The 23,626-nt window shown below is 50.3% G+C and overlaps 8 protein-coding genes across 8 annotated transcripts, besides 1 other annotated feature; 5 read left to right on the forward strand and 3 right to left on the reverse strand.

The window, feature by feature from the left end:
- Window positions 1-494: 494 nt before the first annotated feature.
- FPSE_05139 (uncharacterized protein) lies at window positions 495-3,359 on the forward strand (the record flags this gene model as incomplete). The annotated part of the gene is made up of 1 exon (XM_009258257.1): window positions 495-3,359. The coding sequence occupies one exon, from the start codon at window positions 495-497 to the stop codon at window positions 3,357-3,359; it is 2,865 nt and encodes a 954-aa protein (XP_009256532.1).
- Window positions 3,360-4,292: 933 nt separating this feature from the next.
- On the forward strand, window positions 4,293-8,018 carry FPSE_05140 (uncharacterized protein; the record flags this gene model as incomplete). Its single annotated transcript, XM_009258258.1, has 4 exons — window positions 4,293-4,301; window positions 4,363-4,470; window positions 4,522-5,462; window positions 5,507-8,018. 4 exons carry the CDS (start codon window positions 4,293-4,295, stop codon window positions 8,016-8,018), a joined length of 3,570 nt encoding a protein of 1,189 aa, XP_009256533.1.
- Window positions 8,019-8,303: 285 nt separating this feature from the next.
- Window positions 8,304-9,470, reverse strand: FPSE_05141 (uncharacterized protein; the record flags this gene model as incomplete). Its single annotated transcript, XM_009258259.1, has 1 exon — window positions 8,304-9,470. The coding sequence occupies one exon, from the start codon at window positions 9,468-9,470 to the stop codon at window positions 8,304-8,306; it is 1,167 nt and encodes a 388-aa protein (XP_009256534.1).
- Window positions 9,471-11,420: 1,950 nt separating this feature from the next.
- FPSE_05142 (uncharacterized protein) lies at window positions 11,421-12,306 on the forward strand (the record flags this gene model as incomplete). The annotated part of the gene is made up of 3 exons (XM_009258260.1): window positions 11,421-11,603; window positions 11,653-12,120; window positions 12,184-12,306. 3 exons carry the CDS (start codon window positions 11,421-11,423, stop codon window positions 12,304-12,306), a joined length of 774 nt encoding a protein of 257 aa, XP_009256535.1.
- Window positions 11,429-11,457: a microsatellite.
- Window positions 12,307-13,697: 1,391 nt separating the features above from the next.
- On the forward strand, window positions 13,698-15,587 carry FPSE_05143 (uncharacterized protein; the record flags this gene model as incomplete). Its single annotated transcript, XM_009258261.1, has 2 exons — window positions 13,698-13,735; window positions 13,787-15,587. The coding sequence occupies 2 exons, from the start codon at window positions 13,698-13,700 to the stop codon at window positions 15,585-15,587; spliced, it is 1,839 nt and encodes a 612-aa protein (XP_009256536.1).
- Window positions 15,588-15,922: 335 nt separating this feature from the next.
- FPSE_05144 (uncharacterized protein) lies at window positions 15,923-16,828 on the reverse strand (the record flags this gene model as incomplete). Its single annotated transcript, XM_009258262.1, has 1 exon — window positions 15,923-16,828. One exon carries the CDS (start codon window positions 16,826-16,828, stop codon window positions 15,923-15,925), a length of 906 nt encoding a protein of 301 aa, XP_009256537.1.
- A 946-nt stretch (window positions 16,829-17,774) lies between these two features.
- On the reverse strand, window positions 17,775-21,140 carry FPSE_05145 (uncharacterized protein; the record flags this gene model as incomplete). The annotated part of the gene is made up of 7 exons (XM_009258263.1): window positions 17,775-17,834; window positions 17,882-19,587; window positions 19,635-19,760; window positions 20,238-20,472; window positions 20,716-20,855; window positions 20,902-21,067; window positions 21,126-21,140. 7 exons carry the CDS (start codon window positions 21,138-21,140, stop codon window positions 17,775-17,777), a joined length of 2,448 nt encoding a protein of 815 aa, XP_009256538.1.
- A 1,187-nt stretch (window positions 21,141-22,327) lies between these two features.
- On the forward strand, window positions 22,328-23,349 carry FPSE_05146 (uncharacterized protein; the record flags this gene model as incomplete). The annotated part of the gene is made up of 2 exons (XM_009258264.1): window positions 22,328-22,358; window positions 22,409-23,349. The coding sequence occupies 2 exons, from the start codon at window positions 22,328-22,330 to the stop codon at window positions 23,347-23,349; spliced, it is 972 nt and encodes a 323-aa protein (XP_009256539.1).
- Window positions 23,350-23,626: the final 277 nt, after the last annotated feature.

The following is a 23,626-nucleotide window of genomic DNA, read 5'->3' on the forward strand; positions in this document are numbered from 1 at the left end:
TTTTTTCTTTTCTCTTACCATCCAATATTCTGTATCAAAATCCCACTGTAAATCCACGTCGTAACCAGTCAAATCTCGTTGCAACATTACCTGCTTTCTGCGGCCCCTCGGCCGATCTTAGCAGGTTTTGCTTTGCTCGTTGAAGTTGACTTGACTTGACGGTAGTTCCCCTCTTCTGTCATCGCCCTTATCGTTTGATCTTAGCATTGCCTCGTCGTGTCTTTGTTCCGTTACGACCGTTACCAACCCGAACGCATATGTCGGCCTCGAACTCTCTTTTCGCAACGGTCCGCCTCCCAACTCTACCTTCTATCTTCCCGAGATCCCACCTTCTGCCCGCCGTATCGTGTTAAACGGCCAAGACGCCATATCGCTCGAGTCGCCAACTTCCAGTTCCAAGCCCTTGACTTCGAAAGGCTTGTCCCGGCTGCCGGTCCTGTTCCCACGTGGTCCTCAGGTTCGACAGACTGTGGCAGCAAGACAAGTCGTTGCGCATGCCTCGCGCTCCAGGTTCGAGTAAGCGACAGCAAGGCGCCGCCAGTCACCGCGACAATCGCCATGAGAATGGGCTTGTAGGCCCTGCCAAGCGTTCCAACGACAAAAAGGGCTCAGGACAGCTCGACAACTCTGCCCGACGATCTGACCAAGGTGCTTCTGGTGCCCCTGGACAGCCGACGCCTGTCAACGGTCACGCCAACAGCCCCTACAAGCAGTGTGTCTATGATGCAACCAACGACGTTCGCAACGACGACCACCGACGCTCCTCTCTCGACGCTGTCTCCGAGATGTCCTCCGACTCCTCCACCACCACTGGCCCCAGTGGTGTCGACTCTAGCCACCGCCAGATCGACGTCAATGCCATGAAGAACGCCGATGTCCACCGCGACTCGGGTCCGTTCGACCTCGCAACCACTGTTCTCAAGTCGCTTCCCATGCAGGACACGCTCGCTATTCTCATCATTCTTATGCATGTTCCATCGCTTTCACTTACCGTTATTTACACCATCTTTACGTTCCTTACATTTGTTCCTCCCGTCACCACTAGTTCCGGCATGAATATTAACCTTGCCGAGATTTTTGATGGCAACTCGACTATGCCCTCTCTTGTGACAGTTTTGTGCGTCGACTTTTTCTTTCTACTGATATGGCTCTTTCTGTGGGGTCCAATCCAGGACGCTATTCTGGATTTCGCCAAGCCAGTTATTGCTATCACTCTAGGAGGGGGAACGAGCGCAAGAGATGGAACTTCTAGGGGACTTACCACATGCTTCACGTGGGTGATAGGCCATCATCTGCTCCGAGGGACTAAGAATCATTGGGGCCGTGTGGCTCGTCATATACCTGAGCATTGGCAGATGCCCAATGTTTTCAGCAGTTCACTCGAAGCTACTTCCACCACATATGATAAAATGAGTGCCTATGGATGGGTCAGGAGTGTTCTAGCTATACATATCCTGACCCAAGGCATCGTACGATATATCCGAGAATGGTATTTAAGGCGTGAAAAGGCCAACGCTTCCGTTGGTGCCAGTGATCCGGAGGCCGGAAAGTCATCTACTGTGGCTGGCGACACGACCAATGAAGGGGGATTTTTAACGCCTGATACTGAAACTGGGTTATCATCAACGACGGCGACAACGTCTACGGCACCCACAACCAAAAAAAGAAGAAAGCAAAGCACACAAGTTCGTCTTCAGCAACCGCTTTGGGCAGCATTGGCAAGCACCAAAATTGTGGTGGTGAAGGAGTATGAGTTGTCCCATGCAGCTTCAGAGTCAGCTGGGACAAATGCTACCGACATTCACAATCTTGGCAATGCCCCATTCAACAACCAGCCCAACCAAATTTGGATATCCTACATTGGCAGCGATGAAGTATGTTTTAACACCAGCTATTTTCCCGAAATCGACGACGACGAGACCCGCTCTGTCGAATCCTCCGGTGAGGATTCGAGACCCGCCAACATCGATACCTCCAAGCCATTCTACGTTAGAGTCAACAATGCTGTTTGGCAGCCTACACGCATGTTTCCAATCGAGGAGTCTCCTGAAAATTCGCATGAAGGTGTGCGCTGGACAGGCGATATCTACGGACTCAGGCCCGCATCTAAATACGTCTGTGAATTTCTCGATAGCCAAACTGATGAAGTTCTGTTCTCAACCAGTATCAGAACTGTTCAGGCCACTCAGCGTGAGACCGACGGCGTCCCACCTCCTGTGACTAATGCCCAGCGCTCTCTTCATCCCGACTCGCCTGCCACGACATTGAGAACATCGATTGCCGCGGTGGAGGCTAAGCTCAGCGAAGAGAAGTCCCGCCTCAAGACCCTGCGGAAGGAGTATAAAAACCGCGCCAACGCACTGCGAAAGGACAACGAGTTGACGGACAATCAGCTCTCCTCGGCTGGAAACCATGATGAAAAGTATCGACAGAAAATTCGTCAGCAAGAAACCCAGAAAGCCCAGGCAGAGCGTGACACTCAGCAGCTTACTGAGCAACTCAAAAACTTTGACACTGCTCCTGAACTCGCCGAACGTAAAAAGAAGGTCGAGAAGCAGTTCAGCAGTGAGAAGAAGGTTTTCGAGACAGCGCAAAAGGCCTTCAAGGAGTACAAGGCTGGTCTGGAGAAGGAGATCAAAGCCAAGGAAGTCGAGAAGTCAAACCTCAACACCCGTCGAAACAAGGTTGCCACGCGTATTGCCAAGGTTGAGAACGAGCTTGCCAATATCAACGATGCGAACAACCGTGGTTTAGACGAGGCGGAACGACGTAACCAACAGCGTTCTCACTGGCAAGGTCATGTTGCCGGCATCGAAGCTAACTACAACGAGCGACTGGCCCATGTCCGTGCCGACAATGCCGGCAAGAGCGAGGAGATCCGGCACTTTCAAATGCAGTTGATGAGTATGCACGAGTTTATGACCTCGGGCAATGGCATGTCATACGAAATGATGCCGCCTCTCGACGCTGGCCACCCACAGCTTGGACCACCTTTCCAGCCTGCGACTTCGAGCACGTGGAACCCTGATCCTACAGTTCCTCCTCACTACCCAACCGGTCTTTGGTCCGCTTCTGACAACATGCTCCCTTCGGCTTCGGCTCCCACGCTCCCGTCTCTGTCCCCTTGGCAGCCTCCTCCAACTGCTCCCCCATTCGAGCCGCGCATGAACCGCTCACGTGGACGCAGTTCAAGTATGCTCAGCAACATCAGTGGTTTCACGCAGTCCAGCGGCGAAGAATACGCATCACCCCCCATGGACTCTTACCGGGTTAAGCACATCTGGGCAAGTCGCGCCAGGGCCAGCGGTGGCGGTAGCAGCGGCAGCGGCAGCAACGGTGACCCGACAAGCCCCAGATGATCGCTACACGAGCATGTTCCATGTTTGGGTTGAGGATTTGACTTGCATGTATTGGGTGATCTATGGCTGTGGTAGAAAGCCAGCGGTTATATAGTTCGAGTTCGGCAGGCTGCTGTTGGATAGCGCTAGTAGCGAATAAAAGTAGTGCCTTTGTTATGTTGTTTGCCTATTATTGAATGGTGGTGTCCTTTATGGGGATCTGCATTGTTTACACCTAAGTCATGAAACATGTATAGATTTGAAGAGAAGAAGTTTCTTAGTTGTATGCAATTACAACTGTTGGGCTGTGATATGAGAAGAGTTGGGTGGTTGCTTTTTGGTAGTTACATTAGCCATAGGTTTTGAGTAGAGTGTGTGCATGTTTAAGGGTCTATGGAAGGAGTGTGGTTGAGCGTATAAGACATAAGTTTATGATGAGAGTAAACAAACTAATCAGTCTAGACCACTTTCAAATTATGAATTCATGGCAACTTTCGACTTCAGTGTTTAATACTCTTCTTGCCCAGCAAAACCCTGGTTCATTTACCCTGTCTCAAGATTGATGGGTTCGATAAGGGAACAAACTAAACAGATGACTAGCCATCTGCACGATAACACTCTGGGTTTCTTTCAATATTGATATCACGTTTAGACATAATTGTAGTTCGAATATAATGATAGAAAAATAAATTGAAGAACTGTCCTCATGATCTGCAGTTCTTAACCGGAGGACATAAACTGAAAAGGGGTCGCAACTCCCTACCCTAAACCACCGCCACACCCCCTGTCGAGCCACAGTCTGACGCCACACGCCCACTCAGTTGTCCATCGACCCAGGAGACAGACGACAGCTCTCAACACAACAACTTGGAGTAACCTGCGCAGTGCCGTTATGTGGTCAAGGTGACCTTTTTGCTCTAGATATAGTCGCCGGGAGATGCATCCAATATCGCCATGGATTTCGTGAGTGCCTCATCGAAAGCCACTACCGCAGCCAAGACCTTCAGCTAATCGTCCTTCATAGTGGTCGCGCTTATTGAGCCCTCTCTCATCTGGGGGCTCCCGCAAGGACCTCGGACAGGATCCCGCGAAACGATTACAGCGATTCGAAAAACAGTACAGCCGCTTATTAGTGAGGCACCAGCGGAAGCCCTCCATCCCCGACAAGCACTAACCACTGCAGAACGCATGGAGAGCGTCGTCCAACCTGTCTCGCGATAGTGACGCTGCAGAAACCCTGGAAATCCGCCTCCAAGAACTCACCAACATCCTCAGCGACGAGAGTCGACGACCGTTACCGCATCCGTGTATTCAATACTGCTCCATCAAGCAAATTTACGTCCCCATCGGCAAGATCGCTACGACTTCATATAACGAATGGATCATTAAGGAGGCTGTCCTTTTCTTTGCGACCCTGATCGAAAGTGAGGAGGAAGCCTTTGTCGAGAACCAGACCTTTTCTTCTAGTCTGACAAACCTCCTCGTGCGAATTACTGGTGTCAACAGTGTGCGACTGGGCCTCGATACTGAGTCGCGTGTCGTCGAACTTGCCTTCAACATCACCACCAAGATCCGGCTGGACCCAAGCATTCTCCCATCATGGTTCAAGACGCATCGCGGCGTGGCGCTCCAGAACAGGGAGAAGGAAGACAGAAACCGCGATGCCTTTGTTGGAAGGACCCAAAAGGCCGACTTTCCTCTCTTCTATATCCTCATGGAATACATTCATCATGAGGGAAAAGTGGGTGACTTTGCGCGAACAGGATTGCTCTACATTATCGAAGCAGCGTCGAGTTCAGGACCTCTGGAACAATGGATTGTCGAAAGCGACTTGTCGACCTTGATGGCGACAGGTCTTGGCGCCTTGTACAGCCAGCTAAGCCGCAAACTGGTCGTTGACCATCTCCCTCATAACCTACCCCCTATTCTCGCATTCTCCGATTACGAACACCCTGCATCCAACTACGAAGTCATTAGCTCATGCTCCCCCGAGTTTCAATCCCACCTTGACGTTTTCCTATCTCACCTATTGTTCTGGCAAGACGTCTTGAACCACTGTCGATCGGTTGAGGTCAAGTCGACGCTGTTGGAGCACTTTCAAGTTATTTTCTTGCAACAGTTATTGTAAGTTGCCTTATACTTCTTTGCGAACCCTGCTGACAACCAAGATACCCCTCGCTGCTTGAATCCTCTGATATTGACGGAGGCTCGTCAGTAGCTGTTTTGACTTATCTTCGCCGTATCCTAGAATCTCTTGACCACCCTGACATGATCAACCTTATCCTCCACTACCTTTTAGCATTGCCTGATAACATTGCCTCCGCTCGACCTGGCTCCAGCTCGTCTGTCAGTAAGGCTCGCAAGCGAAAGTCGATGGATTTAGCCACAATGTTGGCGGAGAGGGCAGAGCCGGCTGCGACCCCTCTGCTCTTTAACCTGGTTGATCTTATTCTCGCATGTTTGAGATCACGGAATCAACAAACGATTCATGTTACGTTGCAATTGGTGTCGGCTATTCTCAAGCGACATCACCGCTACGCTGTCGTTACTCTTCTAAGGACTGATAGCGTGCCGATTCAGAATGCTACCCGAACCGTTGGCGCACAAGAGCAAGAAGTAGAATTTTTCATGTCGCTGGCAGGGACAATAGGCGGCGAAGATGATTTTGATGAAGTGTACCAGCTTGTCCTTCGAGATACTATGACTAAACTTGAAGCTCATCCTTGTTCACTGAAGCTTGTCGCGCCGAGGGCGTCTACGAGTAACCCAAGGCTGCCTGACAGTCTTCCTGGAGCACCTAAGGATGTTGGAGACCATACTCTTCGGCCAGACGATCCTCTTCTCAATTCGCTATTGGATCTTCTGGAGACATTCTTTGTTAATCAAGTGGAGACGAACCTCTCTGTGACAGAGACGCTCGTTGACTTGGCTGTCTGCGGTTTTATGAAAATCGAAGGATGGCTGACTCGTAATCCAAACGCTTATATTTATGATGATGCCGAGAAGGAGAAACGTACATCTGAAGGAGAAGAAGGCACAGAGAGCGATGATGATGATGACGACGACTTGGGAGACCTTCCATCCCCGACAGCAGAACAAAAACAACTTCAAGCTATGGAACAATGCCGCCAACGACCGCAGTGGTCCCAAGCTTCATTACCGCGTGTTTTCAGTGTTCTCAGACGATTGGAGGAACAAGTAGCTTCGTACAAGAGAAGCATTCCCCACTTTGACGAGTTGGTGCAACAACGACGCGATGCCTTCAGGACTGCGGATGCAATGTTACACCATGCGGGTCCCACGCCAAGGCCGACCCCCATAAGTGAAGACCCCCCTGATCGACGCAGCTTCGAAGGGCCATCACGCAACGCATCCCCTTCCCGGCCGTCGGCACTGGAAGGCCTGGCGCACCGTCTTCTGTCTGAATTGGGAACCCCAAGCCGCACGACCAGCCCGCGAGGACGTAAGGAGCTTGGCCGTACGCCCGGCAGCGGAAATGCGACCCCTGGAAAATCTGGTCTGAGTTCTGCAAAGGAGGCATCTCTTAGTCAGGGACGAGGCACTCCAGTGCTGACTCACTCTCCGGAGAGGATACAGAACACTATCGACCCAACGCAGAAGGCTAGGGAAGAGGTGATTTCTCGACAGACGGCTGAGTTTGCGACTATGGGCCAAACTATCCTCTCTAAGAAGGTGGGATTACCAAAGGTCGAAGTCGAGCCTATTCCTACTGTGGCTGATAAAGAGTTGGTGCCCGAACCGACGCAAACCGCGGATGAACCACAGCGTTCTGAAGAAGTTCCCGCTGAACAGGATGATACGAAGAAGGAAGAACCAGAGCACGCTGAAGAGGTTTCAACTGAACTGGATGACGTCAAGAAAGACGAAGCAGAGGATTCTGTGACTGAAACTACAGAGCAACCTACCACCGAAGTTAAGGAGGACGAGGAAACGAAGCCTGAAGGTGTCGAGACCGAGACTGAAGTTCAACCTTCTGAGGCCGAACCTACTGAGGCTGTGCATGAACCAGCTGAGCTGCCCAAGTCTACTGGGGCAGAAGATGAAGATGCCAAGATAGCCGACGTTCCCGAGGAAAATGAACCTGCTAAGGAGCCAGAAACACAGGAGCCGGAAGCCCAAAAGCCGGAAGCCAACGAACCTGAGACATCTGAGACTAGTGAACACGAGGTCAAGGAGTCTGAGGTTGAGGATCCAGAGGTCAAGGAACCCGAAGCCAAGGATCCAGAGGTCAAGGAACCCGAAGCCAAGGATCCAGAGGTCGAGGAGTCAGAGACCAAGCAGTCAGAGACCGAGCAGTCAGAGACCGAGCAGTCAGAGACCGAGCAGTCAGAGACCAAGGAGTTGGAGGCAGAGGAGCCTGCACCAAAGGATCCCGAAACCGAGGATGAGGCCGAGGCACAGCAACCTAAGACTATCAACACTGAAATCGAGGACCATGAAGTTGAGGTGCCTGAGCCTGAGACTCCTCGACCGAAGTCTCGACAGGTGGAAACTCTCGAGCCAGAAACCCCTCAGCCTAGAGAGCAAAGAGAGAACACAACGACTGTGTCGGTCTCTCACGTTGTTACCAACGTGATTATCTTGCAATCCTTCCTCTTTGAGCTTGCTGCTCTCGTTCAAGTCAGGGCAGGCTTATTTGACGAGGTGCGATTTGTGTAACGGCAGAAATTAAGTTAGAAGATGCATTATTCGGGCGAGATTCTCAAGATTCTCACGATTCATGAGCAGATGGATGGCATTGGTGCGATTGTTTGATAGACCGGAAGGGAAGGAAGGGACATGGAAGGAATACTTATATAATGCATACCGAGACCGTAGATCCGGATCTGGTTGAACGTAACATTTCACTTTTGACTCGTGGTTGTGGATCGTGACTCTGTGTATTCAAATGAACCCAAACGCCGGCTATAAATGCTTATCTATGTTACATGATGCTGCGAAAACTTATGAGTTTGTCTCATCCCATTCTATCCATCGTCTGATGATATCATCGACAGCTTTAATGCCATCTCTTGTGGCTTGTACCTCGAACCACTCGCGATGCTCTCTACCACAAGCGGCACACTTGCCCGCATCCGCCTTGAACCCCATTCCCGAAAGCTCGAGGTGCACCAAGCGCTCTACACGGTGCACGTGCTGCGTCATGTGAGGGACTACACCTGAAGATTCCTGCGACCCAGGAATATACGGGTAGTATCGTAGGAGCTCAACTTCGCGGCCGCACTGGCGTTGCCATTCGTTCAGTCGGCGCTGCACATTGGCTGCGCGGCCGATCTTGAGAAGCATGGTGTTTTTAGAGCTGTTTGGGTCTGAAGCTGCGTAATTGCGCACAGCGTTACTTGCGCTTCGCGAGCGCGATTGGTTGTTTGGGGATGGTGGTGCTAGGAGGGAACGTGCTGCGTCAACGGGCGCAGCTGATTTGGACTGGGTCATAGGAGTGAGCCAGAACATGTAGATGAAGCCAGGCTCTTCTCCACTGCCGAACGGACGGGACATCTCGGTCATCAGCGCTGAGGCTGTGGTGGTGTCCAGAGTGTCGGGGATGAAATCTTTGATGGTCGCTGTCCGCGAGCTCGTTGATTTACGTGATTTGCGGGAAGACCTGCCGCCAGATACGGCTTGTGGTGCTAGTCCTTGGTTGGATGTGTGCTGAACGGGGTGTGGTTGTGGGCGTTCTAGTTCCTCATCTTCTTCAGGAACCGAGAAGCAAAAGCAGCACAGCAGAGACGACTTTTTCGACTGTGGTTTCGAAGAGTTGAGTCTCCCATTGCCGTGCTTCTTTTCGTTTAGGTCCACCAATCCCAATCTATCCGTCAAGGTATCCAAGCTCGTGCGTCCTTCCAAGATGGGGGTCGCAGTAGGTCGCGGGCCAGGACTGGATTGGGCTGAAATGTTTGCTTGTTCGCGATGCTGCCAGCAGTAAGAGCCTTCATCGCGTGGATCAGGCGCGACAGGGCGTCTGCGCTTGTCGGTTTTCTTGGGGGGATTCTGCTGGACGACTGGGCGACGACATGGTTTTCCGTTTGATGTCAGGCCGCAGCATGTTCCGTCAGCGAGTTTTGAGTCGGATCGACCGAGATAAGACTCGGGAGTGTTTGCGACAAAAGGCATTGTTCAGTTGATACAAAGAGCGGTGGGAAAGAACAATGGATGGCGTATTTAGAGTGGAATTGGTGAGAGAGGGATGAAGACTTTATATATGTAAGACTGTTGAACATGAATCAGGGATGGTTGGAGGGATGACGAAGTATGTTCAAGGCGAACCAGGGCGTGTTCTCCATCTTGGCTTGGCTTGTGTTGTATCCGTAGTCGCGACCAAGACCAAGACCAAAACCAAAACCAAAACCATGGCGGCGGCTAGATGGAGAATGGGTCGTGGTTTGCAGCCAAGTGGAGAGAGGTTTGAGCTGGCAGGCGGCCTGTGGCTGCGCGTGGCTGTGCATTAGTCGCAAACTCGCAGGTTAGGCGAGGCGGAATTGAACCCTTACCTATGAAGTGGCAGTCTAGTCTCTATGTGGATAACAACTCAGCTGAGATGCTAGCTGTTCTATGTAGGAGTGTTGTCTCTGCTTTGCTTTTACTTTTTGATGTGTTGTTGTTGATGAAGAAAAGACCACCATGGTACGTGTTGGCTGATCAGTGCCTATTCGTACCAAATGAAACGTCATCCTCAGTGACGGTTAATCCTGGACAGATAAACCGGGGACTTTTCCTGAACAAGAGAATCTGGTTTGCCTTGGATACGGCAGTTGTGTGAATATCCATGATTCAGTGCAGGGCGTAGGACCCGTAGGTACCTGATCGCCTGTACGGCGGAACACGTAGTCTAGTGCACACATCAGGAACGAGAAAACAATGTGAGTGAGTAACCAATATATGCAGCTGATTAAACGCCAAACGAACCCCCCCATGCGTATGGAGACTGAAAGAAGACCCATGATATGATGCCACAGCCAGCTCGCTTGTCCCTTGACTGCGGGCGAATGCCAACTTATAACGCCCGCCAATAAGAACCTTGATAAAAGCAAAGACATAAAAATAAAACCCTTTGACACCAAAACTCAATTCGTAATTGGATACGCATCTCAACAACCTTGATCCCTGACCTGTTCGCCGTTTATACTAGAGTGAAGATGAAGGAGACGATGGACAAGACGATTCTTCGGATATTTCTTGACTCATAAAATTGAAGCCGACGATGCCTTCTGCCACGATTTTGTTCTGGCCTGTTGATAGTCGCGAATAGACAGAAACACGGCGTCCAATGATTCCATCGCCCCCGACTTCAAGTGACAGTGGTCCCTGGAGTTGTGATTCGACAAAGTTGTTGGATGTTGGGGGTGATGTTGGGAGCGAGAATTGGCGGAATAGACCACAATCGCTTGCGTGTCTTGTCAAATCACCAGTGGTACTGTCTCGTGTTAACACAGACTGATATTCTGGTAGAAGTAAAGGAAACCCACTGTATAATGACATGTAGATCAGAGAATTTGTCTATACTGCATTCTTCGTTCGGAGTGAGTCTTGCGTGTGTCGCGTTTGAACTTGCTGGACTGCCGGGGGTATGAAAGGCGAGATCACCACATATTCTGGAGGAGGTAGAGTTTGTGGGAGGGTTGAGGGAGACGAGAGCACCTCCTCGAGGACGGTTTGTATTTTCAGGTCCGCACATTGTAAGTATAGAGTGTAGAATATTCTGATGATGATTGCCAAAGATAGAGAGGTACCATAGTTGATATATCCATCGAATACCCTTATGGTCTGTAAGTACCTGTTTGAGCATTCTTCTCATAGTCTCTCACGGTTCCTCCCGTCAAACCTGCTCATGCAAAACTCACCAATCACAGGCCACCAGGACCTAGCGCTGTTCCCGAATCGGGTAACTTTTGGGTGAGCAAGTTTGAGGGGAAATGCTCTCGAAACACCAACAACGACAAGTACCTTGATGAGCACTCTAACCACTAACTCACCAACTATTCACCCACTATCTACTACCCATCTATTATCCCAATAACAAATACGTTACTAACTGCCGGATCTGACGCAATCTCTCCCTCCATCATGTTTCCCCTCCTACCCCTCCTCCTCCTCCTCCTCCATCTCACATCACCTACATCTTCTTCCTCTGTCAACGCTAAACCTGACCTTGCCTCTGACAATAACATCCTCCCCGACAACATCCAAACTTATTCAGTCATGTCTGTTGGAACCTACTCTCTTCCGGCGCTGCCGTACGCCTACGATGTGAGTTCATCCCCATCACCCGCCAACAACTAGACTAACACACCCCAAGGCCCTTGAGCCCAGCATCTCGGCTCAAATCATGGAACTTCACCACTCAAAGCATCACCAAGCCTACGTAACAAACCTCAACGCCGCCCTCAAGAACTACGCCACCGCTACTTCATCCAGCGACATCGCCGGCCAGATCGCCCTCCAGTCTGCCATCAAGTTCAACGGCGGCGGCCACATCAACCACTCCCTCTTCTGGGAGAACCTCTGCCCCTCCAGCTCTCCAGGCTCCAAGCCCGACAGCGCCCCCACGCTCGGCGCTGAGATCTCAAAGACGTGGGGCAGCATCGAGGCTTTCCAGGAGACCTTCAAGAAGACTCTGCTGGGACTGCAGGGCAGCGGCTGGGGATGGCTGGTCAAGGACACGCAGGGCTTGCGTATCGTTACCACCAAGGACCAGGATCCTGTCGTGGGAGGGGAGGTGCCCATTTTTGGCGTCGATATGTGGGAGCATGCCTACTACCTGCAGGTAAGTTGCAGTTACAGTTACAGTGCTACAGACCATTCAGTGCTAATATGGGTGTGCAACTAGTACCTGAACGGAAAGGCTGCCTATGTTGACAACATCTGGAATGTTATCAACTGGAAGACGGCCGAGGCTCGCTTCACTGGCTCCCGTGAGGATGCATTCAAGGTCCTCCGAGCTTCCATCTAGATGGACATTGTAAAGTGTTAGCGACTGCTTTTGGCCCCCCCTAGTGGGTAGTAGAAAAGTTGGCCTCCCAAGTCTTAGGACACAAAAATAAACAGTCCAAGAAGCCTCGTCTTAGTAACATGTGCTGAACTACTAATTTCGTCTCTTGCGCTTCCGCCGGCCAATTGTTGTGATACTCTTGAGGACCACCGCACCAAACTATCTCCTTTGTTTCTGGGATGACACAAATCACAAAAAACACTCAACCTCAAGCTTTTCCAATCATGCCGTGAAACCAAAAATCTCCCCCAGCAACGTGCTCAACATCCGACACTCAGTCTCGGCTAGCTACCCAAGACCGCGGCCTGCGTTCGACTCGCTCAGCAGCATGCCGTGCACTACTATCTTACTTGACCGCCAAATTTTTGTTCTTTCTTCTGTTAATAGCAGCTACAAACGGTCTGTAAAATGCTCTGATCTTCTCGCTTTCTCACGTCCCCTTTCGCTATTGTTATGCGGCCACATGCACGCTCCCGTATATACGCGTGCTTGTCAACGCCACGTTTCTAAATACGCATACACATCATCCAACAATGACTGAACTGAGACCTCGGTCCTAAGTATTGTACCACCGTACTCTTATCAGCTTGTACATGTGAATCATGTGTCTGTGCTTGTGTAACTCGCCTGCACAGAGTGGACGCAAGGTTCGGCGTCACGATCGCGCATAATGGGAAATTAAAAGAAGGCGAAAAAAGAAACGTCAATGAGTTCTGACAAATACTGCAGAAAGATCTGGACTGAAAACAGGGAATTAGTCAATGTGTAAGTGACTCGATGTAACTGTGAGACGTTATACTGACTCTCAGTTGCCAGCTCAGCTTTTCTAATTTCTTTGTATTCTGACATTAGGTACCTACCGAAGTATCTAACTGGAAGTGTATTGTCCGTATGAGATGCATGCTCGTTCGGCTCAAAGCATAAGCTGTAACGAAGTTACCCGTCAAAACGTTTCCCGTTGACAAAACAAGCATCAGTAGTATGGCATTGCCGGATCCCGAAGGGAAGGGACGGTATTCTGACGGAAGGGCTATTACATTAACTCTACGGCTATACGAAACGTGCAACGCGGACCGACACATACTTCCCATGTCCTTTAATTATACCTTCCTCGCGGTCTCTCCGGTATCACGGCATGATACATTGATAGGGGTTACATGACAACGGACTTGTGAGAGGCCTCGTGAGAGGAAGAATAGGTATAAAGAGGGGATGATGAGCTTGCAAGAAAAGCAACAAAGGTCAAGTCTTGCCTATCCAGAACTAAGACCAGACCCTCTCCTTTTCGTCACTCGTTTTGTTCCCTAATATTTACACTCACCACTTTCGCTTCTTCCCTGAGAGACTTAAACATGTCTCTCCTCGCTCGCTTCGCCCTCGTCGGGCTTTGGTAAGGTGTTTCTCATTCTTGTTGAGTGTAATTTTAACTAACTGGTACAAGGGCCACAGCTGCTTATGCGCAGAGCGACACTGTGACTGTTACCGAGACAGTTACAGAGTGTGCGGCGTCCTGTTACTCTGTTGTATCGCAGTGTACCTCGACCGAGTACATCGAGACATCCTCCATCATCAAGCTCCCGACTGAATCTTCGGTTATCGTGTCTGAGACTTCTATCATTGAGACCACCGAGATTATCTCCCTGCCCACTGTTTCTGTTGCCTCGACGATCTCCAAGTTTGCCAACACCAGCGCTGTCACTGGTTCTTACACCTCTACCTCTACTGTCTCTGGCTTCGAGACCACTATCACTATCTCCGAGTCGTCTGGCGTCTCGGTTGGATCGAGTGCTCTTGCAGGTGAGACCTCGGAGTCGGAGTCTGAGTCTAGCCTGTACGGATACTCTACCACTACTCTGGCCTTGACTGAGGCGACCACTGAGACCGTCACGAATATTGAGACTCTCCCCACTATTGTCCCGAGTGTTGATTCGTCTGCTCTCGCATCCGGAACTACTCAGCTCTCAGAGACAAGTGAGTCTAGCATCGTCACTCAAGGCTCGACCGAACAATCTTCAGAGTCCACTCCTCTTAGCACTGAATCGGTGTCTACTGAGAGCACTACCACCGACAGGATTGTTCCCCAGCAGAGCAAGTCTACTGAGACTGAAGGCACTGAGGCATCTACAGCCACTGAGGCATCTGCAGTCACTGAGGCATCTACAGTCACTGGAGAAGCTTCCACGGCCACTCTGACGTCTGTCCTCACCAGCCAGGTCACCTTCACAGAGACAATCTCAACTGTCTACTCTAGCTCCGCTGAGGAGTCTGTTACCTCAGAAGAGAGCACCGAACTCGTCGTTACATCTTCTCAGATTGAAGAGTCTAGCAGTGGAACTGAGCAAGGCTCTATGACAACTGAGGTTTTCACCTCTGAAGTCACTGGTGTTACCCAGGTCACATCTTCAGTCACTTTGACAAGCATCGAGACTTTGACCGTGTCCGAGTCCGAGTCCACCTCTGCTTCAGGGGAAACCACCGAAGGCTCCATCTCCGAGTCCTCTGGCACATCCACATCTACTGCTTCTGAGAGCGAGGTCAAAACTGTCACCTCCATCGAGACTGTCACCGCAGAGACCTCGGCTTCTCAGACTGATTCAACTGGCAGCGGTTCCAGCCCCGGATCTACCAGCGCTGGCGTTTCCACTGGCACTACCGAGGTCGAGGAGTCGACAACTACTTCCTGCACATCGACTAGACACACTCACAGCTATGAAAACACAACCATCATTCATAGTACCGCCGATGTGAGCATCGACTCGTCTGCTTTGGCTGGATCGTTCACGTCAACTCTTTCCGAGAGAACCTCTGTGACTTCAGGTGTGGTTGAGCAGACTACACTTCCCACCGCAGAGACTGAGACCGGAGCGACCACCGGTGGTACAGCTGGTGGAGTTGAGACAACTGATTCGATTTCCATTGAGTCAACTGCCTCTCAGTCCACCGCCGCAACAACACGCGTATCTCTTCCCATCGAACCAACATACCCTCCTCACAATTACGACTTTGGCGCCCCAAGCTCTGCAGACGATGGCTGGCCAACCTTCTCCGTCGACTCGAGCGCCGACGCAGCAACTGGTTTCTCCTCCTTCACCACTGTCGTTACTACAAGCAAGGCCACCGATACCGCTTCTGCTCCTACCTCCACCGGCATCAAGGAGCCATACTACGAGCCACCTGCCTATGAGCCTCCTTCGTACCGTGAGTCTGCGTATGTTCGAAAGCGCTGGGGTTTCGGGTGGTAAACGGGTTGTCTTACAAAAGGACGTTGATGTACTTGCTGGATTCTTGTTCTCTTTTTTACTTTCTTGTGAATGACTTGATGTCTTTCTCACTACTTTGATTGATTCAACCTTGTTTTTGTTTTGTATCTGGGATACGTTATTAGTTGGGGGGTAGATAATTGATAGAAAATAAATTGTGGTTGCTTTATCTTGAGAGGTTAATAGTTGACGGTTGTCTATTTGTAGCATGATACTCAATCTCGCTTGTATTTTGGCGTCTATTTCTTTTAACCCAGTCAGAACAACCCATATCTACTGTCTCAAACCATTTTGACGCTCTCACCAACATCATTTGCCTAGCTTACACTCTCCCATTCCATAGGCTCAACCATCCAATCCCACTCATCATCCACAGCCATAACCATCTCATCGTCAAAGTCATCAGCCCAAGACCTCCCCTGGTTATCTGTCTCAACCTTCTTGGCGCCAATCGCATATCCAACCTCCAACCCGGCCAGAACCTGCCCTACGAGCCAGGTTAGGTCATACATCTTGAGCGGCGGCGTCTCTTTTCCTTCGCCAGCATCTTTCCACCTGTTCCGAAGCTCCTTGGCCTTCCGTAATGCCATGTTCACTTCACCACTTCCCAGCGCCTTGTACAGCGGACACGTCGCATCTTCCAAGGTGGTGATAACTTCCTCGTGATATCGGTGCTGCTGTTTCTTTCCCATGCCAAACCTTTTCGGTGAAATCTCAATGTTGAAGACAAGAAGGAGAAGGACAATCGCTTGCTCAACCCAAGTGTAGAATTCATGAAAGTCCACCTTGAAATTCTTCTCGGCGTCGCCCACAGAGAATCCGAACTTTTCCGGATGCAGAGCGCGCTCGTAAGAGTTTTTCAGATCGGCAAATTTCCATCGCAGCCTCTGACAAGCTTGTTCGAAGCGATGGAAAGCTTGAGAAGAAGTCAAGCGTGACGAACTTGTAGCTGAGCTTGGCAAATGTGTCGAATCTGGAATTGAGCTCGGCAAAGGTGCCGGAGTGGGAATTGAGCTTGGTGCAGGTGTTGACGATGGGATTGAGCTCGAAAGAGGTGCTGGAGTTGAGATTGAGCTTGGTAAAGGTGCTGAGACAGATGGTGGCGGGGGCGTTGGTCGCGATGAAGGTTGCGACGAAGCGCGTGCTGAAGGGACAGAGCCCTGAAGCCGAGATCGACCTCCCGTAGCCCAGATAGACCCTTTAAGTCCTGTTGATCCAGACATGATGTAGAATTGATGGTGTTCAATAAGTTGAATGAGTTGAGACGACGTGTAACGTGAGAGAGAGCGAAAAGGTCCGTGAGTGATTGAAAGGCCAGACTTTTTAGCTGTCCAACCTTGTTCAGCTTTAGCTTACAAGCTTGTTTGTTCCTATGTACTTCAATCGGCCAGCCTCCTTTGTTTCCCTGGCTTAGATGCCCTCAAAGACTGTGCTAAAGTAGCACAAACTGACTTGTTTCACGTCTTTTGATGCTTTCGGCAACCTAGTTCCTAAACCGGAGTCAATGTGCACTAGCGATGACTTTACCTGTGAGCTGAAGCTGAGAGAGATGATAAAGAAGGAGTAATAATGTTAACTCAACTGAAACAATGTCTTGTGGTGATAAACAAAGAATATGGCCAAAGAAAAGAAAGAAAGAGTGAGTGAATTGGCCCAACTCAGTTGACAGTTGACAGCCACGAATTTAGTGCCCGTCGATGGCTTAATCATCGGCGGTTAACAATTGGCTGCGCCTCCAACTCAGCTCAGAACCCTTTCCACTGAAACAACACCAACACCAACGTTAAATCTCCAACCGTTGGATCACACCACCAAAGAGACAAAATCAATACCTAATGGACATCTCCCGTATCGATATATACAATGTTCATTCACTATAGACAGCTCAGACACAGCAAGCCTTAGTAGGCAAACTACCCAACTCATGTCCAGAAATCAATCAATCAATCATGTTTACTTGCTCGCCTGACACAAACACATCATAAACTGGCCGTAGGCGACAGCTCTTAACCATATATGCTCCTCAACTCCTGCAATCCAGACATTTCACCCTCTGGACGCCCTGTTCAACGCTATCCTGATGACCCAACTCAAAAGCAATAAAAACACACAACTCCATTATCCACTTCTTCTTGACAGTTCCAATCGAGAGTCTGTCTATAGGCCGGCCTATGTTGAATCGCGCACCTTTTTGGTCGCCTTGGCCGTACCAATATGAGTGTTGTGCACCTATTCTTGTTAGCTTTACTACAAACACTGCATAGGAACAAACATACCTTTGTCGCAAATCGGAGACTTGTCAACGTTTCCTTCAGATGTGTTTCGAGTGGTGAAACCATGACAAACATGAGAGTCTTGCTGTTACCTCCCAGGCTGTATTGCAGCAAGTGGGTCAACTTGGAATTGCGGTAGGGGATATGGCCCGATCCTCGACCAAGAGCCTCGATAACATCTCCCAAGCAGCTCAGACTCTTGTTGATGTTTTGGGTTTCCTTCATACGGTCGCCCTCAGCCTGTGAGTGTTTGAGACGCTCGGAACCTGCCAGATCAACGAGATTTAGTGTGCCCTCGCATCGCTCTCCAGTGGCAGAGTTCTCTCCGATCAACTTGAGGATAAAGATACTGTGAGATCGAGACGACCGCTCGTTGGCCTTGGTTGCGGCCACGGACCGATTGTTCTGGGCCTCCTCGAGCATCATCTCTACGGCGGATGGAGTGTCAAGACGCACTGACTGGCAGTTCGTGATTGTTGTCTGCTTGCGGACTTCATCATGACGAATCTCCAACTTTCTTGCCGCAGCTCGATCATTGGGTGTCAACAAGTCGTTGAGCTCTTCGTTGTAAACCTCAACGAACGAACCCTCCATGGTGTACTCCCATGACTTCTCCTTGAGCTTGGTGATGGTGTCGTAGATCATGTGTGTGGCACGAGGGATCATGCCGTCGCTAGAAGACATGGTATGTGTCTTTCCAGAGCCTGTTTGACCATAACAGAAGATACACACATTGTAGCCATCGAGTGCGCTCTGAACCAATTGAGAGATCTCACCAAAGATCTCTTGGTTTTGAGTACCTGGAATAAAGACACGGTCGAACTCGAAGGGGTAGTTCTTCCGTGTGATTTGTCCCAGACTGCTCTTCTCCTCAGGGCCTGCTAGAACAATCTCAGAAGATGTCTTGTCATCAGGGAACGACATCTTAGCCTCCTCTCCCTCTCCATTACCCAGGGGCGGTCGCACACGGCACATGACTCGAATGTTGCCCTTGAGCTCTTGGTACTTGTTGAAAAGGACTCGTCGCTCAGTCTCCTCCTTGATGAGTTTGTTCTGTGCCTCTTCGGCTATACGGAGGGCTTCTTGCAGACGTGCTTCCATGTTGGCAAATGAGTCCGACTGGGCCTTGTTGTCTGATTCGAGGAATTCGACGTGTGACTTGAGCGAGTTGATCTTGGCTTCTAGTGTTGTGTTGGCTGCTGATAGTTCGGCGATGCTCGTTTGGAGGGTGCTCTTCAAGGTGCGTTCCCGCTGAAGATCTCCTTGAAGACTTTCCACCTTGGAGTTGGCTTCTTGAAGGTCACGGTCCTTTCTTTGTATCGCGACGCCCATATCCTGGTGTTCGTTGCCCATGCGGGTCCGTAGGTCTTGGATTTCGCGGTCCTTCTTCTGTCGCTCTTCTGACAGTTCCTGATGATACAGTCTTGTCAAGCTTTCGACCTTTTGCTCGTGGTCTTTTGTCTGTTCCTCCTTCAGTCGGTCGAGTTCCCTCTTAAGTTCCTCGGTTGCGGTTCTGTATTGCCGTGACATGTCGTCCATCTTTTCTCTGTGCTTTCGTTCCAGGTCGTCCATTTGTCGTTCAAATTCCCATTTTTGCTTATCCATTTCGTGTCGGATATGGCGTCCTTCCTCTCTGGCCGAGTCGAGATCCGATTTCAAAGTGTCGTTCCTCATGTCAAGCTTCTCCCTTTCACTCTCCAACTCGTTCACTGGAGAAAGGTTAGCGGTTTTTTCCCGTGTGGTGGACAATACTTACCTCGCTTTTTAGCGAGCTCGAGAGCATCGTCATGCCCCTTTCGTTCAATAAGAGTGGTATTCACCATCTCCTTGAGTTCTTTGAATTGGGACTCCATGTCCACGACTCGACCGTCAACGTCCCATGCTACATATGATGTCAGATTAGAATCTTTGTTTAAAAACCCTTTGCTGGGGGAGGGTGCTTTGACAGGGGATTGGAATGTTTTGACGGGTGAAAGAGCCAGCGACTCTTCGAATTGCGCAAGCTTTCGCTTCACTTCCTCAGGTTTTGGTGCTTTTGGAGTAGCCTCCTATGCCCACTCTGAAGACGCCATTCGAGAGATAGTGATCTTGTCATTCTGGCCAACTCTGCCACGTCGCTTGCAAGGAATGTTGGATATGTGCGATGCGATTGATGATTGTGATAATCGACGTGTTAAGGGGTGGGAGATCGCTTGACTCCCGGGGTTGTCATTATCTTCAAGACTTAAACCATCAAATCTCGAAGAAAGAGAACTATCTCTCATTGTTGGTAGGGTCGGAAAGGCTTGTGAAGTTCTTGTTTTGCGGCGGGGTAACGGGACGCGCAATTGTGAATAATATAGCTGGAGTCCTGTCGTACCATTATTTGCTGGAGGTTCCTGTCGTTGTTCTTCGCGGATAGCATGGGCTGTTCGTGGTCGGGGTGCTTGGCTCTTCGATCGTGTATGGGTAGGGCGTCCATTGACTCCGTTGACACCGTTTACTCGTGTGGTTGTTGCCGCCGTCGTTCCGTATCGTCCGTTCTGGGTGGCCTTGTTAAAGCCCATCGATGTAGCGGCGCCGAGTCGTGACTGTGTGGTCGAGGGTTGCTTGAGCTAGACACATGGGATTAGCAACTGGAAGGTCACATCAATGCCGCGAAAATAAATCCAGATGCCCGCGGTCATCCAGTACCAGTCGATGCGCAGGGAGAGTAGAGCGAATGCGGTTCGGACTGAGGAGTAAAGTCTCGTCTCCAGACTTGCTTCGTGACGTCGGTTCAAAAGATCGAGTCGGTGCGGTCGAAGGGTGATTCTGGTACGGCAAACTGGCGCAAAATCAGAAAACTCGTAACTTACCCCAGAAGACATGCCGGCTAGACTCTGAGGCCTAACACCTGATCGTGTAGCCGCAGCACCGGAGACATATGATGTTGGTTTCGAAGAATACTCGAGAGCGCGTTCGGAGAGCGGCTTGCGCTTAGGATCAGATTGCGCGGCTACGTAATGTCAGAGAGAGTTCCCATATTCCGCCGATTGATTTACCTGGTTGAGGGATCTCGCGCTTCAGGTTCTTGAGGGCCGATAGCGAGCTGGCAGTGGAGGCAATACGAGCGTTGTGTTGCGACTCGCTCCATTCCGTAAGGCCTCCCCCTCCTATCGACACGGAAGAAGGTGCGGGGAGCCGACTCATCTTTGAGGTTCGAAACGACTGTGAAGGTTGATGGTAAGTGTCTGTCTCAAGTTTTTGACGCGAATAAACAACGTACTGAGGTGTCCTCCATGGTGAAGAGAGTGCGCCCGCAGTTTCAGTTCAGAGACAAAAGCAGGACACTGGCACGGACAACAAGCAGCAGCGAAGCACTTGTGGTAGTCCGTAATAGCAAGAGTAGTAGGTATTCGTAGTTGTGAATATACGAGTACTAGGTAATAAAGAGAAAAGCAGTAGTAGCAAAGTGGTACACGCTCGGTGCTCTCAACTCATGGATGGAGCTACTATTATGGTGGACTTGGAAGGATCCTCATGCGGGATAGCTCGCTTGGAGATTGGCGATGTGGAAGCGTTAATTGTTTATGTCAACGCGTTGCTGGGGCGATGGACCGAATCCGCTTTTGGAGACACCCCCACCACGGAAAGAGGATTTCCAAGTTATCATCACTATTTGTACAGATAGAGCCCAGAATGTAACCGCTTGATCGAAAGAATCCTGATGGTCTGGTCAATCAGCTTCGCTTGCTTGCTTTTGTCATCGGATGTCCTGCAGTTCAAACAGCCGTTGTCAAGCGCAACGTCCTGTCGGCGAACCATTGAAGCTTAAGCTCACTCGCAGCCATGCAACCTTCCAGTCTTGTTCGGTGGAACTATAGAACGATTGACATATTTGCTACAGGGCCAGGTAGTGGTGGGTTTTCAAGTTGTTGGATGTGCCTAGTAACTCCAAGAAAACACTGTGAACTGCAGTGTCTGGTTATTACCCCAAAATGCTACAAGCCCTACATCCAACAAATCCGAACTTCTATTGATACTCTAATAAACTAAGTTGGTAGAAACCCGTTCCGCCAGTCCAAACTCTCAATAAACTACCATGAAATAACTGTAAAGTCAGCCCTAAAGTGCTTAAGTGCTTCCTTGAAGCTCCATGACAGCTGCCACCATCGTTCGGCTGACTCAGCCAACGCCGTTAGCAAGTCTCAACGTGGGGGAGGCGACAGTTCACACACAAATTCACATGTCACTGTCACTCTTGTCAATCCATCTTATGACATGACGCTTGATAGCATGCGCTGTCGCAGAATCTGACATCGCAACGCCGTCTCATTTGTTCTCGTCAACCGTAGCCGAGTCGCTTTTTACCTCCTCATACGACGACTACCAAACATAAAAGCGAAAGCCATCTCATGTCTCGATAGCTAACCCCTCCGCTCGTCCTTGTCCTCTTCTTTTGTCTTACACCACGCGATCACCAGTACCATGGAAAAGTACAGTCAATTTCGCGATCGAGGTAAGTTACCTTTGGAAACTCAACACTGTTCACATGCTAATATCTCATAGCAACGGGTATTGCGCCCTTTCTTCCCGTCTCGACACCCGTTTCAGCGGTCGCGATATTCACCCACGCCGCCCTCTTCCTCTTCCGCCTCCCATTCTTCATCGCCTATTTCATCGGCTACTTTCTCTTCTTCCACTTCCTTCCGCTACCCGTTATCTTTAGAAAAGTTGCCCTTTGGGGTTTGATGGCCATACCGGGAATATGGTGGATTGATCTGCAGCTGGACGGCGTCAAACGTGGCACTTTGGCAGACCAGCCCCGCGAGCGCTTCCCTCACCCCGGTTCAGTTATTGCTGTCAACTTCTCGAGTCCCATCGATGCAATCTACCTCGCCGCCATATTCGATCCCATATTCACGATCTCATTTCCTGATACCCGCCTCGTGCAGCGTGTTAGCTTACTGGGTGCTGTTCTGGCAGCTCTCTCGCCAGTGCGAACTGCTCCTCCCAAGAACGCCAAACTCGTCGAAATCAAGGACCTTTTGGCCAGCAACCCTGGACAAGTCGTGGCCGTTTTCCCCGAGTGCGGAACTAGCAATGGAAAGGCTATCTTACCTTTCAGCCCGAGCATCCTTCAAACACCGGCCGACGTCCACATTTTCCCTGTGAGCATTCGATACACACCCTCCGACGTCACGACACCTGTGCCTGGGAAGTGGTTCCGATTCCTGTGGGATCTGCTTTCTCGACCAACGACATGTATTCGTGTGCGCATCGCCGAGGGACAGATCAACACATCCGCGGCAAAGGTCAACGGTGTCTCGCATTCTGACCCCACCGAGCTGCGCCGACGTAACGATGTGAGCGCTGGCGTCACTGCGGACGAACAGCGTGTTCTTGACCGCGTGGGCGAAGCTCTGGCTAGGCTAAGCCGTGTCAAGCGAGTTGGCCTGACGATGAAGGACAAGGCGTCCTTTGTTGACGCACTGAACAGCAAGAAATGATTACGATAACAGATGATGGAAGAAGAGCCCGCGAAGAGACGTCAGTTGGTTGGTTCGTGAAGTTATTTCATTCGGAATAGGTGGGAAAGGAGTTGCCGCATTGCAAGGAGCTTGGAGGTTATTTTGTTCAGTCAGCCAAATACCCACGATCTTTCGTATAATCGTATTTTCTGGGTTGATCTTTGTATTTCATTTCTAAGTTGTAGCCAGTTGACTAGACTCGTCAAGCGCAGAGCACTTCATGTATCAACAGTCACAAAGGAAAAGATCTTGGCGA

Source organism: Fusarium pseudograminearum, chromosome 1 (assembly GCF_000303195.2).
Source record: "Fusarium pseudograminearum CS3096 chromosome 1, whole genome shotgun sequence".
In the NCBI taxonomy this organism is placed as follows: domain Eukaryota; kingdom Fungi; phylum Ascomycota; class Sordariomycetes; order Hypocreales; family Nectriaceae; genus Fusarium; species Fusarium pseudograminearum.